The 19316-nt window shown below is 46.0% G+C and overlaps 2 protein-coding genes across 2 annotated transcripts; one reads left to right on the forward strand and one right to left on the reverse strand.

Annotated features, from left to right (window-relative positions):
• Window positions 1–1874: 1874 nt before the first annotated feature.
• On the reverse strand, window positions 1875–6018 carry LOC100838007 (myb-related protein 2). Its single transcript, XM_014899911.2, has 4 exons — window positions 3159–6018; window positions 2988–3064; window positions 2697–2897; window positions 1875–2587 (listed from the first exon to the last, which is right to left on the reverse strand). Exons 1-4 carry the CDS (start codon window positions 3280–3282, stop codon window positions 2150–2152), a joined length of 840 nt encoding a protein of 279 aa, XP_014755397.1. The 5' UTR covers window positions 3283–6018; the 3' UTR covers window positions 1875–2149.
• Window positions 6019–13420: 7402 nt separating this feature from the next.
• On the forward strand, window positions 13421–14182 carry LOC104584221 (protein FAR-RED ELONGATED HYPOCOTYL 3-like). Its single transcript, XM_014900546.1, has one exon. The coding sequence runs from the start codon at window positions 13421–13423 to the stop codon at window positions 14180–14182; it is 762 nt and encodes a 253-aa protein (XP_014756032.1).
• Window positions 14183–19316: the final 5134 nt, after the last annotated feature.

Here is a 19316-nt window from a genome sequence, read left to right on the forward strand (position 1 = left end):
TTAGTCAAAATTAAGACATTCTTTGTTGGACGGAGGGAGTATGATTTTAGAGTTGTTTTGATGAAGAAAGGAAATTATGCAATATGCGGTGCCTTGCTAAAGGAAAGCAGAAAACCCCACGGTCTAGACAGCGCGCCTTTCATTGGAGCTCCTGAGCTCGCCAGTTATAGATGTTGATATCATTCTCTTCTTTTTCTGAAGGAATATACGTGGAATAGTATTTTGCATCCCCCATCTCTTCCCCGTTAGATCACATTATTACTTAATTATAATGTACCAGGCAATCATACTAGATATTTTTGTCAGTGGATTTCCTTTGTAGCAGGACAGATCGCATGATTTCCTCTCGCCAATCAAAACAATTCTGAATAACATTGTCCGTTGTACACCTTGTAGGTCCATCCATTTAATTATCGTCTTCGTATTCTTCGAGCATGCCATGTCCTTGCACCGTTGTAAAGCTGCCTTTGTTGGCCTCTTCCAAATAGGAATAGTCAATGAGTTTGTTGCCACAGAAAAAACTATAGGAGAAAATGCTCGAGACAAAAAAAATATTGTCGCCGTTCCAAACAAGTTTCAGTTCACAGCTTGGAACAAGTGACTAATCCTGCATAGGATCTGTATAGGATCTGTGCTACTGTATATAGCAACCGGCCGTTGTTCTGAAGACCATTAGTGCCCGTCTGACACTTACAACTGCCGACAGACTCAATGAATTGATACTGATGCCTAGTGTATCTCCATTCCTGAATTTGTGCCACACGGAATAATAATACTCCATAATAGAAACATTTTGCAGACCTTCGTGCACAGGAAAAGGACATCAACAGCGAATATCAACAACCGACTAAAAAAATGTTGACACTGAACCACCATATCTTGATAAGGGTGTTCGTCAAAATTGTTGCGGAGTAGGACAGTGAGTGGGATCACAGTCATCTGAAGATACCTGAAACCAAAAGTCTGAAGATTCTTTCAGATAGGGGTGGAGAATTTTGGAGGCAGTGACATAGCATGGTGTTACTGACAGACTTTTCTCTTCCCATTTTGACATGATCTTGCTATGGGATCCTGTTTGGTTTCCAACCCACAACTAATCTAATGCTAGCTCAATTATAATTAACAGAGTTTGGTTTGGCGAGTTGAGGCAACAGTTCAACAGCCCCTTTAGTACAAGAGAGATTATTGTTTCATTTACTTTTTCCTTGGTCCGTCCCATTCTGGGTGGTAGGTTTTTGCTTACATAGTAACTATCATCTCTAGCATCTAGCCAGGGGAATCCAGTCTAGGCTTATTCTCTCAATAAGTCAATATGATTCTTCACGAATAATATCGATTCTCTGGGAATAATATGATTCTTTCATATTCTTGATTCCTTTTTGCCATGGGTGGCAATGTGACATGCCAATACGAACAGTATACAGTAAATACTAGTAGTTCCGGGAATCGAGTTAGGTCATATGGGCAGATTATCGAATTGGAGTAACTTGTGATCTGTCGGGCTACTTGTTCTCATTTCTCAAGTCACCAACTTCATCTAGAGTTGGTGAAGGAGCAGCAATATGCATGCCGACGAAACAGAAATATTGTTCACCAACATAAGGTCTGTGCTGCAGTAAAGAAGTCAGGGAATTAGGTCCAACCCCAGTTGCCCTTCAAGCTGTATCTTAATACTTTTGTGGTTTCCTTCCGTATGAGCATCCCCGTTTCACCCTCAAGGCACATTGTCACTGACTGCATACATTTCCCAACAGTTCTACACACTCTTGCACCTCAACCTCAAGCATGCATATGCATAATGTATCTGCAGCTGGGCCTGCCCTGCCTACAATTGCAGTTACAGATTGAGCACAAGAACCAGATGAATGCATATATACATATAAAATAATAAATATAGAAATTTATATATATCTCACAGGATCAAGAGCAGCAGCAGTTACAGTAGTACTAGTAGGTGTTGCAGCAGAGGACATGCATAGCAATGCTCAGAAAAAGCCTGGTCCCATGAGGCCATGACATGTCCCAAACTCGAAGGCTACCCTGATCCCACACCGATCACCCACTGTCGCAATTGCTCAGGGCTCAGCATGCACACTGCAGAGAAGATGATGCTACCTAGCCTTCCCCCCTTCCATTTTTCCTTTTTTCCCTACATGTTCAGATCAAACTCTGAAGAGCTGCCGTCCTCTGCTTCTTCTTCTTCTTCTGGCTCTGCTTCTGCTGCTGCCTGTTGCTCTGCGTCCTGCATCTGCTGCAGGAAGGGGAACGTCCTCTTGCCCTGCGCCGGCTGCTCCACGGTGCAGCAGTCCCCCTGGTGGCGGCCAGCGTGGAGCCGCCTCCTGGACCCGGCGGATTTGCTCTCGGCTTCCGACGACGACGACGAGACGCAGCTGCTGTAGGCGGAGCGGTGCTGCTGCCGGGGCTGGGAGGAAGAGGAAGAGAGGCACTCGGTGTCCACGGCGGAGACGAGCTCCGAGAGCTCCGCCTTGGCGAGGCTGTTGTCCGTGAGGACCTGTTGAGCCCTGCGCAGCACGGACTGCAGGTACCTCCCCTGCGCCTCCATCCTCAGCTGCAGAGTCCTCTGGACCTGCCATGCCATGGATCGAGCATGATCAGCTCAGTAAACAGGAATTAACTGACAATCTGAATTCTGAACGAGAACCCTGAGTGAGTGGATGTTCTTTTTTTTGGGTTACCTCGATCTGCTCGTGCAGCTTCCTCTGCACCTCCCTCTGCATCTGCGCCATGCTCCTGGAAGAATCACGGAGCTCGGCGGTGGTGTCATCGTCGTCGTTGTACTCGTTTGACTGGCTCTCGGACGAGGACGATCGGTCGACATTCAGGCTTCCTCCGCCAGCGTTGCCAGCGAGGTCTCGGCTCACCGCCAGCCGATACTTCTGCAGAATTAGAAGTGGAATTGAGCTCACGATTAACAGAGGACAGGGGATCATAGGATCCTTGTGTTGCGCAGCAGCAGTATACTGCACCTGGAGGTGGCTCTTGAGATGGTAGAGGGTGAGCCCCTGCACGCCCATGGCCCTCAGAACCGACTTGGGCGTCGCTCCTGCAATGCCAATCAATCAAGCAGCGATCATCATCAGATATATACACCTTCGTCGCAAGCTCCGGCTGAGTTCTTGACGATTTGATGGACTCACGGTCTGCGCCGCCGAGCTCGGAGACGGCGAGGACGAAGCGCTCGTGCAGCGGGCGCGTCCAGCGGAGCCGCGCCCTGGCAGTGGCAGCCTCTCCGCCATGCTGTTGGGCCGACGGCGACGACATTTCCAGCGAGCCCACCAGGGTGCGCGGTACTGCTGCACGATCGATCGCAGCGGCGCGTCCAGCATATATGACAGAGACGCGGCGAACCCGCCCCGCCGGAGATCGAGGACTTTTGCCGATCGGTATATCCAAGCAAACACCTCTAGCTTTGCAAGCTACTAATGCTACCTTAGCTCTTTGGTGGTGGCCAACAGCAGCTGCAGAGAAGCCACTAAGACACGCGCATGCACACACACTTGGGGACTTGGGGCGATGAGCCGTGGCGCCTCTTATAGGAGGAGCATCTCTGCCTTGGCTCAGTTGGTTCCTTTCCTTGGACTCCACTACTCAGATATATTCCCCCTCTCCGATTCCCCCTCTTGTGATATGTGTGTATGCGGATACAGCTGAGCTGATGAGGGCCGGCCGGCCGCGGAGAATGTGCGAGGGAATATAGCGCATGAGGCAGCTGGGGCCGGCCATCCTTTTGCTCACCTCCATGTCACTCACTAGCGCAGCTCAGCTCCATTCCATCCACACCCTCCCTCTCTCTCTCCGCTTAGTCGGTTGCTCCTTTAGCTTTCACTTCTTTGACCTGAAAGGGTGGGAATCTTTGCGCAGTAGGCAGGCAGGGGAAAGCAAAACAGTTCAGCTACAAGGCGATCTCTCATCAAAAGGGAGAGGGAGAGAAAGAAAAGAAAGATGAAGGAGAGAGAGAATCAAGAGGCCGGCCGGTGTTTGTGCGTTAATTGTTCTCTTGCTGTTTTCTCACACTTGTTCACCGTGTCCTCTTTGTTGGATTCCCCTTGCCCCACCACCCCCACCCGGCTTGAACAACAACGAGGCCAATCTCTTCACTAAGCTTGGCTACCTTTTCCCAACGCCCAAAAAATTTGCTTCCAAGTGAAGATAAATGTACTGACTGACCTCTCCCGATCTTTTACTGCTGCCTGCCTGCTGTGAAATCACTGGAATGGACAAGAAAGCAGTAAAATCACTTCCTTTCAAGTGAAGGTATATAGTGATCTCACTAGCTGCTGCCTGCCGTGGAAATGACTGAAATGGAAAGAAAGCCGTAAAAACAATGTGGTGGGACTCTGGTAGTGCCACTAATTCAGAGGGCCGATCGGGTGAAGAAGAAAAAATGTGTATAAAGGCAAAGGGAGGGAATAAAACTTTTTTGCATGCGTTTTTTCAGAGGCCGGACGCACTGCCGCAATAGTAGCCTCCCTATGCAATTGGCGAACTGCCTTTGGCTTTTCTGATGATGGGGGAATCAAGGAATCTAATCCAGATCTCAAAGACCACGGAAGTAATCGACACTTAGCTATCGGGATGAATGGATGGATCAAAAGGAAGCTTCTGTTGTTGAGCTGAAAGCAGCAGCTATACATACGTCCATATACACGCACGCGCACGTATGTACTACCGTATACTACCTACAGTACATACGTATGTACACGCACGTGCTTATAGTACTCAGGATGGGCACTGTGGGTGCATGTATTATAAATATAATACTCCATGAAACAAAATTCAGGTGGGATCATATTCAGTTTTTCAGTCCAACCTAGGGCTCCAGAATCTATTCAATATTCTATGGTACTAAGCACTAATCAGTGAACCTTTGTCATGAAACTTCCTAACTGCCAATGATAAGTTGGTCCGACTGAAAGACTAATCATCAGCATCGGCAGCAGCAGCTTTTACTCTTGTGGTATCTGTACTTCCGTAGACTGTAGCGAGAGCTCTTAATCAAACTCGACTTTGTCTTGCAGTTTTGAAAGCAGTGCCCTTATCATGGGCAAAGAAAGTATACATACTCTTTTCCTTAAACTAAACTAAACTAAAAATACTGGAGTACTACCATATAGTATTAAGTACCACCTGCAGGGTCAAACATCAAAATCAGGGAGGGGAATATGCCTGAGAAAAACATGAAAAGGCCAGACTAGCTTGGCAGCAGGGGCATATTTTCACGCTGTACTTGAGCATTGGCGGCAAGCCTGCCTGCTGCCCTGGCTTTGCGAGGATTTCAGCGCTTTTGCATACACAGCAGATGCGAGTCAGCACTCAGCAGCAGCGCCAGAAGCAACAATGTGGCCTTTCGGTTCTCACGGTGCACGCAGACGCATGCCATTTTGCTGCCCCCCTGTGCTGTTCCCATGGCAAGTGGTCGCTGCAGACATACATGTATATATACCTGGAGCCGTACTTGGTCTGCAGGCCAAAACATACCAGGAAAGGAACGGCGACATGCACAGAGACATGGATATAATATATACAGCTTTGAGCTAGTCAGAGACGAATTTTGCTGGAATTTCAGAGGAAACGGTTCGATTTCCGCGGGGGGTGGGAAATCGGGAAATTTTCTGAGGGATCTGAAGGGTCGTTGCATGAAAAACAAATTTTTTTCTACGAAATGTGCGGAAAAAACTCAAGATCATATCTAAATAGATGTAAGTAACGAGAGGGATAATGAGCATCATACCCTCGTAGACCACAAAGCGTTACGATCACGGGATCGTTGTTGGCGTAGTGAAACTTTCGATGAGATCAATCTCAATGCAGAAATTAACGACGGCACCTCCTTAGTATCCACACGTTCAGCTTCACGTCGTCTCTTTCTTCTTGATCCAGCAAGCGAGGGGAAGAGGTCGATGAGATTACAGCAGCACGACGGCGTGGTTTAGGCTATGGTGAAGTTCTCCACGGGCAAGGCTTCACCGTGCGCGTGAGAGGAGGAGGTCAGGGAGAGGAGCAGCGTCCGGCCAAGGGGCAGCCCCTCCCCTCCTTATATAAGGGAGGAGGCCGACGGCAAGGCAAGTAAAGGAGACAATCTCACCTTTCCTTTCTTGCCTCTCAAGAAATAGGAATTTGATCACATAGGGATAAATTCCCTAATACAGTTTTTCTCTTTCCTTTCCTAGAGGTGGCCGGCCAAGGAATCCCGGAAGGATTCCCAATCCTTCTGTTTGGTCTATACACATTAGGGGATAATTAATTAGATTTCTCTAATTAATTACTACAGAGGCCCAATTAAATTCTCAAGAATAATCCGGAACATTTCAGAACCTTCCGAGAACTTCCGAAACCTTTTAGAATATTCTCGGTCAATACCGAAAAATATCCTGAACTTTTCCGAAACAACTTTCCCATATATAATTTTTTATCTCCGGACCATTCCGAAGCTCCTCGTGATGTCCTGGATCCCATCCTAGACTCCGAATTGATATTCGATATCACCATCTATTATCTCATCGTACCCTAGCGACATTAAGCATTAAGTGTGTGACCCTACGGGTTCGAGAACATGCGGACATGACCGAGACACCTCTCTGATCAATAACCAATAGCGGGACCTGGATGTCCATAATGGTTTCCACATATTCCACGAAGATCTCATCGGTTGAACCACAATATCGAGGATTCAATTAATCCGGTATTCAATTTCCTTTATGTTGCGATATATTATTTGCCCGAGATTTGATCGTGGTATCACCGTACCTAGTTCAATCTCGTTACCGGCAAGTTCTCTTTACTCGTACCGCAATATAATATCCCCGTGACTAAACACATTAGTCACATGCTTGCAAACTCATTAAGATGTTATATTACCGAGAGAGCCCAGAGATATCTCTCCGTCACATGGAATGACAAATCCCAGTCTTGATCCATACAACCCAACAAGCACCTTCCGATATACCTGAAGAACACCTTTATGATCACCCAGTTACGAGATGATGGTTGACGTCCACAAAGTATTCTTCCGGTACTAGAGAGTGGCATGATCTCATGGTTTAAGGAAATGATACTTGACATAATAAAAGCATTAGCAATTTAAACTTAAGTGACACGATCAAAAGCTATGCTTAGGTCACATCATTCTCCTAATGATATGACCTCGTTATTAAATGACAACACATGTCTATGGTTATGAAATCTTAACCATCTTTTAATCAACGAGCTAATCTAATAGAGGCGTATTAGGGACACCGTATTTGTTTATTTATCCACACATGTATTTATCTTCCTGTCAATACAATTATAGCATGGATAATAAACATTTATCAAGAACAAGAAAATATGATAATAACAAATTTATTATTGACTCTAGGGCATATTTCTAACAGGATCACCGCAGAGAGGCCTCCCGTATTGTGCCGTTTGATTCGGCAATCGGTCTGACCAAGAACTATATATTGACCATGTTTTTCTCCTTTTTCAGTCTTCCTTCAGATCTGAATGGACGGTGCAAGGATTGTTGCAAGGGGCAGGTGAAGGAGAGAAAGCGAGGCACGTTTGGCAGGGTCATTTTCGCGGTTCCACACTTGGAGCCGGAGGCCCCCTCCCTGCCTCGTGAGATCGATGCTGTCAATTTAGCTTGATCCCCCTCTTAGCTTCTAGACAAGCAAGCATCTGGCCTGCTTTAATCTGGCCTTGTGAGGCGATGAAGGCGAAATACTAGATGCTTTAATCTGGCCTGCATGCATTGCATTTGCAAATCTTGCCTTGTTTGCTAGCAAGCTCTCCACAAACCCTTGCCTTATTACTCAAGCATCTCATGATTGCGTCTTTGCATGAGCAGTGGCTTGCATGGGATGGATGGGAGAGGGAGCGGTAGAGGGGCACACTGGCACTGCTGATTATTGGCATCTTATGTGGAATCCTTGTGCTTGTCTGAATTTCCCACGCTAATATTCACATTCGTATTCAGTATTCATTTTCGGGGTTAAAGCGAGGTCCGTAGAATCGAGCCGAGATGCGCGAATTTCATCTTTTCGATCCTCCTGCTCATATATTCTCCATCTCCCCGTGCTTTTGCTCATGTCGCCTTCAATTTAGCACGGAAAAAAAAAGGGGGGGGGGGGGGGGGTAGCCTGGCTAAAGCCTAGACAGCATTTTGGAAAATCAACAAAGGGAGGCTGGCTTTACTTTAAGCAATCTGATACAGTACTGTTTTTGCTATATAAAAATTTGACACTTTCCCATCTAAAAAAATGGCCTCTTTTTCGCGTGTTTTCTTGCTGCTTTAACAATATTCCAGGGCAAGAGAGAAAAGCAGATTCCTGAATGATGCTGGGCTAGGTGAGAGGGGAGAAGGAAGCAAGCAAGCACTGGCTGCCACAACAAGTCACAGGGCATTTGGCAAAGGTGAGGGCATCGTCAATAATTCCTTCTAAAGAGCTCATCAAAGTCTATATATCACCAGATTTTTAAAGGCATCAGGAGGAAAAAGCGGAGCTGAGTGTGAGTGTGTGTGCGTGGGCCCGAGGGAATCGGAAAAAGTACTCCGGCAAGATGCCCAAGGTAACCCACATGAAGAATTCCTATGCAGCTGTCAGCCAGGTAACATGCCTCAACCGGGCAAGGACATAATTGATGCATAATTACCTGGATGCCTTCCGGATCTTATTTATTGCTATTGTTTTACAGCCGTCATTTATTTTCCTGGTAAATCCAGGTCAGCAATGATCTTAGCCACGGACAGTTTAATTGTTTTATGCCGATTTTTTTTTTCGGAAGGACATCGATGTTTCTGGGTCGAAACTGTTCATCATTGATGGTTTTACCACGACCTGTCTGATGAGCAATCCATGGGAATCTTTGCTTTGTGGACCTTTGGCTATAAAGCAGTGGTAGCCTTAAAATTTACTGGTGGATAATCTTGCAGCTGCACGAATCTTAGTGAAGAAATCTTCACTTTGAAGGAAAGAGTCAGAGATTTCCAAGGAATATTTTCCTGACTAAATGATCAGGAAAAAATGAATTGATTTTTCTTTCCTGTCCTGAGAATATGTTGAGATTTGCTACGCATCTGTTGCAGCTGCATTTCTAGCAACTTGCAGAATAAGCTAATCTATTCGGCAGGTTCTGAATATACTGAACTCTGCTTTAGCACAGATCTCTTCCCACCTCTTGAGATAAGGTGGGCAGGATTCCATTGATCCACTAAAGAAAAGCATTAAACCGAATATTAGATAGAGATGACAAACTCCAAAGCATCAAAAGAGGATCGGGGATAAAAGGAGCGAATGACATGAGAAAGCAATTAATCAGCGACGTTTTGCTTAGTGCCAAGTAGCAGCTAAAGCAAGCTTATCTTGATCAAACTCCACTGAATTTTTTCTCTAGAATTTCCACTTGAAGTTTTTCCCTGCCAGTTTTTTTTTAATACTGATCGCCCAGCGTGAAATGAAACACAAATCCTTCGTTGATCAGCCGAATCGGCATTCTGTCGGTGCGGGTGCTGTGTGCTTCTTTCTCTGTTTATCTGACACACACAACTTGCATTGTGCCGAGGGCATATCAACATGCATTTGCATGCTGTGAATAATTCAAGTCTCCTATGATGCTTTTGTGCCTGAAATGACTGTTACACTCAATGATGCATCTAGCCTTGAAAGTACTAATAATGGACTAAGATGCATGAATTAGAACCAGCTATCCTTCAGGCACTTATTCAGCCCCAAGACAGTTTTTGGTACTGTTCGATGGCCCGTGCTCTAATCCCTGGACCCTGGTCCAATATTCCGATTCCCCAAATGTGCTCTAATACCTCAAAAGCAAATTTCAGAGTCCTCAATTGTGATGTTGCGATTTTGTATGATGCATTAACATTAATGCGTAGTTGGCAGATCACAACGGATTGAATTGTAAGAGTAAATTTCACAGAATCACAGGTTTTGAAGCAGTCTTCTCACGGAGCACTGGTAGATGCTAATTTGTCCACAGAACCACAACTTGTTTGTCTAATTGTCTCAGTCTACCCAAAACACGTGTTTAAACTCCTTTGACACTATTTCTTACAGGCGGGGCCCGCACGTCAGGCGTCTCATCTTTTTCATCAGACCCCTCGTCTTTTTCTTTTTTTCCTCATTGCCCAGCCGCTCTGCCCGGCCGCCGCCCTACTGCCCGCCGCGTGCCCGCCGGCCTACCGGCCGCCTCGCCCCGCTGCCGCGCCTGCTGCCCACCCGCCCCGACCTCGCCCGCCACTTCCGACAACTCCACAAGCGCGAGCGCAACAAGAAGCTCTGGCGCCTCCGCAGCCTCAGAAGAGATGGAACAGGACGAGGCTGACAAGGCGAGGAAAAAAAGAAAAAGACGAGGGGTCTCATGAAAAAATGTGACGCCTGACGTGCGGGCCTCACCTGTAAGAAATAGTGTCAAACGAGTTTAAACCCGTGTTTTGGATGGACTGAGACAATTGGACACAAAAGTTGTGGTTCTGTGGACAGATTAGCATCTACCAGTGCTCCGTGAGAAGGCTGACTCAAAACCTGTGGTTCTGTGAAATTTACTCGAATTGTAACGGAGACTAAGTTTGTCTGATTTGCTCGCAGAACATCAGTTCAGTTGGTTGACAATCGGGATACCATGGAGTGTACTACTGTTCAGTTGGAAACAGATGAAGCTGTCTGCAGGAACTTTCAGAACATGGAATGTATAGCTACAAATGCATGTAATATTCCGAACTCTATGTACAGAACTGAATTTCAGCAACTGAACATACATCTTCTCAGTTAGCTTACTATAATAGTCGACATACAAAAAGGGATATATTGAATATTCTTGAGCATTTGAATACACTGCACATTTGCAAGAGGTTACAAGCATCGGTCATGGCATCATCTGATCACCATATGGCCATCTGCAAGAGAGCTGATCAAAGTGAGCTCTTGAGACAGAAAAGAGAGGCGGCATCAGGGAGACATGGAGCTTGCTTTCAATTCTGAACAGCGAGCGTGCACAAACGCACAGTCACCGAAACCGATAAAATCATTCACAGGGAGGAGCTGGCTGAGAGATAGCGCAATCTTTGCTTCAATGCTAAGGCTTTGTGTGTGACTTTAATTTGGATCACGGCCTTTAGCTGATAGAGCACACATTTAGCTATTGATCTTGCAAAAGCAGCCTTTCATTTGCAGTCCAACTCCGATGCGTCATATTCACGGGCGAACGTTAACCGAGGAGAATCAAAAGTCGATCAGGAGCAAAAGAAGGGAAAGTAATGTGCTTTTTCAAAAGATATGAAATTTGATTGCAGTCGTTCGAAGATAAGAACACCGGCCGGATGAGGTGATAAGCAGTCTACGGATATATTTCGTGCCGTCTCCATTGTACTCACTCAATCCTCCAAATTTTCTACGGATAGTGCTATTGCTTTCTTGTGCTCTTTCTACCCCTTTGCAAGTTCCGCTCAAAATAAACTACTCCCTCTGATCCATAATAAGTGTCGCTGATTTAGTACAAAGCGACAGTTATTTTGGATCCGGTGGATTACTTCTTAGTGAATTAATTGGGTGAAAAAAGGAGGATTGGTGTTTGAGACTCAAGGGAGGTATATTAGAAGTTTTACTTTTTTTTTGCTAGAATATTACAAGTTTTACAACGATTTGCCCACTGATACCATGCGGCGAAGGGCATGCGTAAAGGTCGGTGCAGCTATTGCCTCTTCACTGTTGTATCAAGAAAACCCGAAGTTAAGTAGAAGCGTATAACGCATGTTCTTGAGGACTAACTCTGAAGCGTTTACATTCAGAACTCGGTTACATTGGTCGATCGTCGAAAGAAACTATAGTGTGATCATCGGAGATGCTTGTTTAGTAGGGAGTGGAGAGAGAGAGTCACACACATCGGAGTCTTTTTTTTTTGACAGAAAACATCGGAGTCAACTGGGCGAAAAGAAGGGGGAAGACAAAAACAAAGGAGAATGAAACTCTCCTATTGCATTTTTTTTACGACAATGGATGTTGCCTGTTGGTGGTAGAACGGGCTGATATGGGTTTACCCGAACTGAAGCCGGAAAAAGCCCACCGAGAATAACAGGATGGTACAGTTTTTGTTTCCCGGGACACGCTCGTGGGCCTTAGCCGGTCGGCCATCTGCAGAAGGGCTGATCTTCGTTTGCGCGAAAGAGAAGTGAACGGGCTCGCTCGCTCGCTGGTTGTGCCGGGCCGTGCGTGAGATGGGCCTGCGTACCTGGGGTGCTTTTCCGTGCGGCTTACGAACGTACAACTCGGCCCACGCCGACGAGGCTTCCATCTGGGCCTCTGGGGAGGGCGACGGGAAGGACGATAACGGCGGGACACCGGCCACCAGACGACAGGACAAAAGGAGGAATCGGACGGCGGAAAAGGGGCTGCCGTGGCGCCGAGTTCATGCACCAAATCGACCGACTCACCGCAAGACGCGGTTGCTTATTATCCGTGCCGCATGAGGCACCGTTTGTTTGGTTGTTTTTTTAGAGTACCGGTACAATGTCCGTGCGAAGTCACGGGGTCGATCTCCTGAAATCTGACACACCCCGATCCCAAGTAAGTGAAACGGAAGCACGCGCGTGCGACGCAGAATCCACAGGCCTTGATCTCACTCAAATTTGAGGGTAGACGGACTTGAAGACGCGGCGGAGGAGGCCGCAGGAGTCGTGCGTCCAGAGGTCCGCGTCGGCGGCGGCATCCTCTCAGCTGCCGACGTGTTCCTCATTGGCGGCGATGGCCGTGGAAGGGTAGCCGAGGAGGAAGGACTGGTGGATCTGCGCCTGGAGAAGCGCGAGCGTCATTAGGGCCGACCGAGAGGAAATCAGCGGCGGCGGGGTTGGGGGAGAATTCAGCGACGGCGTCGGTTAGCCGAGGAGAAGCCGGAGGTGGCGCCGCGCCGCAGTGCGACCGTGCGAGGGGATGAGGAGGAGTGGAGGCAGGGCAAAATTGCAAGAAAACCCAGTTTTTGCAGAAAATCCCAATTCTGTCCGCAACCTGGGCTTCGAGTTGATTCTCCAAAAACGGAAGGGGTAAAATGCAAATTGGCCGACGGACCGACGACGAAGGAAGCCTTACTGCTTTTATTGTTTGGTTAGATTAGATTAGATTAGATTATCCAATCTAAAATGAAAAACATTAGAACCCGAATAGAAAAGATTTAGACAGGATAATCTCTAGTTTCCCTACAAAACATTCCTTTTTTTATCAAATTAAAACATTTCTCAAACAAAACTCTACTGTTTTGGGTTTTTAAAGAGTTTTGGATAAATCAAAACACTAGTGATTAAAAAAATACACTAACACCAAACAAATTTGATTAAAACATTTGTGATATGGACATTTTAAGGGTCCAGCTTATGAATTTTTTTGGTCTTTTTTGTGTTCCTATTTGGTTGCAGATGAGGGATTTTGACTTAAACGAGTGTCCTGTCGAACTCAATATTGCTGTTGGGACTGAGGAAGGGTATGGAACAACTTTATTCCCATTGTATTGCACCCAAAAACTGCCTAACAAAGATACCCATCAGCATGATGGTGATTGTGGTGAGTCCCATAATGCAAATGCAAATGCAGTGGACAATTTGATTCACGAAGGGCATGTTGGGCAGTTTGAGTCTTCATCATTAAACCAGCAATCGATTGATGCCCCTGGAGAAGTGCATATTGAAGAACAATATGATGGTGAAGAAGCTTTGTCACAGCCCCAAGAGCCTTTCCTAGGAATGAGATTTGATACTTTGTTGTGTGCTCGTAACCACTACAATGCTTATGCACTGAAGCTTGGGTTCTCAATAAGATCAAACACTTCTAGGAGATCGTTCTACACAAATGAAGTTGTGAAACAGCAGTTTGTTTGCAACAAGTTCAGAAAGCCTAAACCTGAAGGTAGCAATACACATAAGCCTAAAGTTGCTCCTGCTATTTGCTCAGAATCTGGAGGGGATAGCGATGAGGAATCTGAACTTGATGAACATGCTTTTGCTAAAGGCAAGAAAGTAGTGAAAAAGAGAAGAAGAGAAACAATTAAACAAACCAATTGCAAAGCACGGATGATGGTGAAGCTAATAGATTCTAGGTGGGAAGTAACATATTTCATTGGTGAGCACAATCATCCTTTGATTGCAAAGCCATCCCTCACGAAGTATCTCCGTTCGCATTAGGGTATATCCAAGGAGGAAGAAGAGTTTTTGTCAGTTCTACATGATTGCAACGTCGAGACAGGTGATAACCAGCTTTTGCCCATTGTGTTCCCTAATAGTTGCCCCCCTTTTACTAGTTGTATGTTAAACTTGCCAAAATGTACGTTTAGGAAAAGCAAAATTGAACAGGAAAATTCCACTTATTTTGGGAGGCAAAATTTAGCAACAAGTTTACAAAAAATCAAAAAATTGAGCCCCAGCAGTGTAAAAAAGCAACTTACAGTGCTATGCAAGGCTGCTTTTTTGTGAAAAGCAATTCACATTGGGTATGCTGAAAAAACCTACCCATCGACAAACAGAAAGGATCAAAATTTACTTCCGCAATTCTTTTGTGTACATGCACACTAAAAACTTGGAACAAACACCAAAAAAAGACACAGTTAGCTTCCAAGGCTGGAAAAAAAGCACAAGCAGAAAAGTTAGCCGCTGGACTGCATAAATGAGCTGAGAACGCGATTTTAGAATAACTTACATGCAAATTCCCATAAACTCCAGGTCCTTTCATATCTTGTTGGATCACTCTGTTTATGGCTTGCGTCGTCTATGCTTGGATACGCACAGGGCAGTTGCTCAAGGGCTCGTCGGTGATCAGCGAATCGAGATAATAGATCTGGAAATTAGTTTAAGTTCAGTTATGAGTTTAGATTAAAAAAAAAGAAGGAAAAATGCAGGAAAAATGAATCCTACTAAATAAGGAAAGAGTTTTGATAAAGCTTACGAAAAGGTGATACACGCAGCACCGGACTGAGTTCTTTTCATCACCCAACTTCTTAAAAGCTATTTGTAGTTGATCAACTACGAACTGACAGAAATTTAAGTTGTCAACAACATCCAAATTTATGAAGGACGGGTAGCACCGTGGGCTGTGTTTCAGGCCTATAGTTGGGCAAAGAAAGCAGGACATTGCGGTGATCAGACAGGCCCTGAGAAACTTGTCATCTGCTTCCTTCATTTCGCCAATCATTTTGCACCAAGCTGTGATATCTGGTGATGAACCTTTTTCGAAGCCATACTCTTGGATGATGAAATCTGTGGCTTCCTGGTTCATCACATAGTTGACTTTCCCGCCTTTGTTTGGCAATTTAAACAATTTGTACACACTGTCAGCCGTTATTTCGATGATACCCCTCTCAGTAACAACCAATTCTGATAACTCCGAGTTGTAGCAGCTCATCACAAACTTACAGAACTCTGCTGGCATTGTGTGAGAAGGCAAAAATAGTAAGCCACCAAAATGCCTCTTCCTGATCAATGCCTTCTGATCGGGTGTTAGATCTTTGTTAATTTTGTAGAGCCTAGCAGGAGATGCCATGTTCCTCCCGACCTAAAGTATTTACCAAACAAAGCAGAAATAAAAGGTTAGATCAAGAAAATAAGCAAGCTAAATGAGATTGTAATAATGTAGTTAGCAACTTTAAACAAACATAAAAAGGTTGCCACCTATTTTTTAGCAAACTACGTGATTCTATTACTTCTTTCTCTGTTCTCCTGGGGGGTACGCATTTAGCAACCTGTGCATCTACAATCTCTTTGACAGCTTCATTAGGGGCCTTGGCGACATTCCCTCCTATGGGAGCCTCATCAATAGTTGCCTCGCCAACAGTTGCCTCCGTGGGAGCCTCAGCGACAGAAGTCTCGCGAGAACACTGCATGTAAAAAACAAGTTAAATAATTACTATGGGTTCCTAAAAAAGCAAAAACAAAACAAAACAAAACAAAACACAAGAACATAAAAATGTACCTCTAGGGATAGCATAGCAACACCGCCTGCTATGCCTCCCACGGGTTCTACTATGGCTTTAGAATTGCGTCTCCTGCGGCGATGGATTAAACCCCAGTTTCATCGTCTTCAGGTCCTTCCTCGATAATGTTCATTATAGCTCCTGCAGAAAAAAGGGATGCATAAATATGCAGAATTTTCTGTGGCTAGTTTACAGCACTATATAAACAACCCAACCCAATGAGTGAAAAAAATGGACATACACAGTTACTGATCAACCTGTAAAAAATGGGAAAATGTAGACATAGCATAGCTCATTTAACAACTTCTAATTCAGCACAGGTTTATGCCCTGAACCTGGGAACTAAAAATCACCCCCTAAATGTGGACAAATGTGTCAAAAGTTTGCCTAAAAAAATGGGAACAGTAATGATTCTCCTATAGAAAGCAACTCCTAAAACACAGTGTTGCATCCTGATAAAACACCTGGAACAAAAATATAAGTGCCCCCACTAAGAATTGCCATTAAAAAGCAACTCCTAAGAATTTGCCTAACCAACAGTAAGGGGCAGGTAAAAAAATGCAAAATCCCCCTAAAACAAAAGGCAAAAAGAGACACAAAAATCACTTATGATACTCCTAGAAGCAACTCCCTGAGAAAAATTTGCCCAGTAGAAGCAACTACCTGAACAAATTTACGATACTCCTATAAGCAACTCCCTAAGAAAAAATTGCCCAGTAGAAGCAACTACCACAAATTTACCCCATATACATGCACAGTAGAAGCAACTTCCTGATAATTTGCTACGGACAAAAACATGACATAAGCAACTTAGAATGCTCTGCTGAATTAGAAGTTGCCATATGCAATTTAGGGCCCAAAAAGACCCGTCAAAAAAGTGGTCAGCACTGAACTAGGTCCAAAAATTCCAATCCAATTCCAACTGATTTGGTTACGGTTGGAATTGGCGCAGATTATGCAGATTAAACATCTCCCAGACGTCTACCCCCCAATATCCATGGCACCCTAATATGAGCTAATCGCTAGCCTGAAGCATCTACTAGGGATTCATCTACTGTAGATGGTGTGCGCGCATGCTCGAGTTTGGGTATGTTGAGGAGAGATGTGCAAGGAGGGGGGCTAACCGTAGATGTTGCGCGCGCGCTCGCTGCCGCAGTCGATGCGTCCCGCCTCGTGTAGTCGTGCTAGCTGCGCCAGCGGTGGTCGATGTGCCCGCCGGGGTCGCCCTCCTGGAGCCCTCAGCAACGCGCCCTACGGCATGCAGGAGCCCCCGTGCACCCCCATAATATTGCCGGTGAAAACTCGCTCCTCGCCGAAACCCTTGCCCCCGCCGCCTCTGGCAAAACTCGGCGCCGATGTCACCTCCGACCGTCCCGGCACTGTCGACGGCCTTGTTGCTGTTCCGCTGCGCCTCGCCGACACGAAGCTCGCCGGAATCGCCGATGCAAAATCGCGCGCGCGCGAGAGCGAGAGAGAGAGAGAGAGAGAGAGAGAGAGAGAGAGAGAGCGGTGGGGTTCGCGAGGGGGGAATGGGGAACGGGAAAGCGGAAGAGACAACAGCGCGTCCCCCAAAGCTTTGAAAAAAAAGAGCTTAACAGGTTGACACGTGGGGCCCGCCCGACCGACGGGGGAGGCTGTCTTAACTGCATCGCGCGGCGCGGAAGCGCCAGGGTGAATCGGACGGCTTCCAACGTGCGCGCCCGTTCGAAGCGAAAAGGGCATAAGCACTTTCGGATAAAACAAAGAGTACACAAGGAACCTACCCAACTAGCAGTAACTTCAAAGTCCACAAAATGTTTTGCCATAAACGATACTATTTCCACTGGCATTGACAGGACACAGGACCTTGGGAGTACAGGATATGATTCACAGCAGTCAGCATACTGCATCGACCGACCGATATGTATCTTCACAATGAATGCATATCACCCCACACTGTAAACAACCAACCCTGCTGGCAGGCAAGCCAGAGAATTCACCTGCAGTCACCCCCCAGCGGTCGAGCTAGCGGACAGGAGTAGATACACACCACGGAAACTCACAAATCAATCGCCAAAGCCACTGGATCAGCAGGAAGCAGTAATTAATGGCAAAGCTTACATGTCAAGTCAATCAGAGCAGTGTGTGACTGTGTGGACCCTGGACCCAGCAACAAGACACAGATACTATCATTATGCAGCACGCGTTGTATATGTGTCTTTCACCGAGTTCGTGCCAATTTGTCTAATTGTCTGCCCCATAATCTGCGTGGCCCGGTAGTATGTGTGTCTGCGGCTCTGCGTTGCCATGCCTTGTGCTGTGCAGAGGATTAAATTGCAGCTTCAGGTGTAAATATGCCCGTCGCAGGGACAGCTCCGAAATCCGAGGTGCGGACGAGCACCGTGGGCCAGCGACGACGACCACGCTCCAAAGTCTCATCATTTTTTCCGAACAAAGGGTAGAAAGTAACTTTAAATAGCAACATGCATATGTTATTAGTTTAAATTACTGTCTTCATAATGCCTTCAAACTTATATATGGAGTCCTGCATTGTGTCATTAATTATGTTGTAAACTCATCTTATTTTTTTTTTACGAAACAGCCACAACGACCTATTATTTATTGCCACCGAAGGTCGGAGAGAATCCAACCGGAAGGTTACATGTAGGAAAGAGAAACACCAGAGCTTGGAGGCAGGAACAGAGGAAATAAAGGAAAAAGATTAAAGCACATCATCGGGTCCTGAAACAAGAGCAACTAGACCTATTAGCACTAGTTGCGCCTCAACATCTTCAAAAAAGACAATCTTCCGGGCAGCAGTAGAACCCTTGCAATTGGAACAACGATTCCCATTCCGCGGCGACTTATAACGATCATTTGCTGGCCCCTTTCCATCAGCGCCTCTTTTAAGCATTTCAACAAAATAATGCCGACCACGTGCTGCAGCTGCATGAGGCATCCGCTCAAAAAAGGAGCATTTCATACTAAACATCAAAGTGTAACCAGGAACAACCGGGCAAAGAACGCCGGACTTCAAGATCCTAACACGCAAAGGGATGCAATGTATATCAAATGGGTGTCTCCTCACCAACCGCCTCGAGCTCCGCAGCTGTGAAATCCAAAGCTGCAAGGTCGATCTGAGCCTTTCCACGAAGGCCAGTCAGGACGCTCAACGCTTCGATCACCTTCGGCGTGAGCGGCTTCTTGTACATCTCCAAGTAGGTGGCCATCTTATTCTTTGCCTCATGATCTCCTTTCGCCTCCTTATCACCCACCTCTGAAACCTCCCCAAAGGCTTCCATCAACCTATGCTCAGCGCGCTTGGCAATAGGGATGTTGCATTTCTTGTTCTTCTGAACCAGGCGGCCACTACG

The sequence above is a fragment of the Brachypodium distachyon genome, chromosome 3 (assembly GCF_000005505.3).
Source record: "Brachypodium distachyon strain Bd21 chromosome 3, Brachypodium_distachyon_v3.0, whole genome shotgun sequence".
In the NCBI taxonomy this organism is placed as follows: Eukaryota; Viridiplantae; Streptophyta; class Magnoliopsida; order Poales; family Poaceae; genus Brachypodium; species Brachypodium distachyon.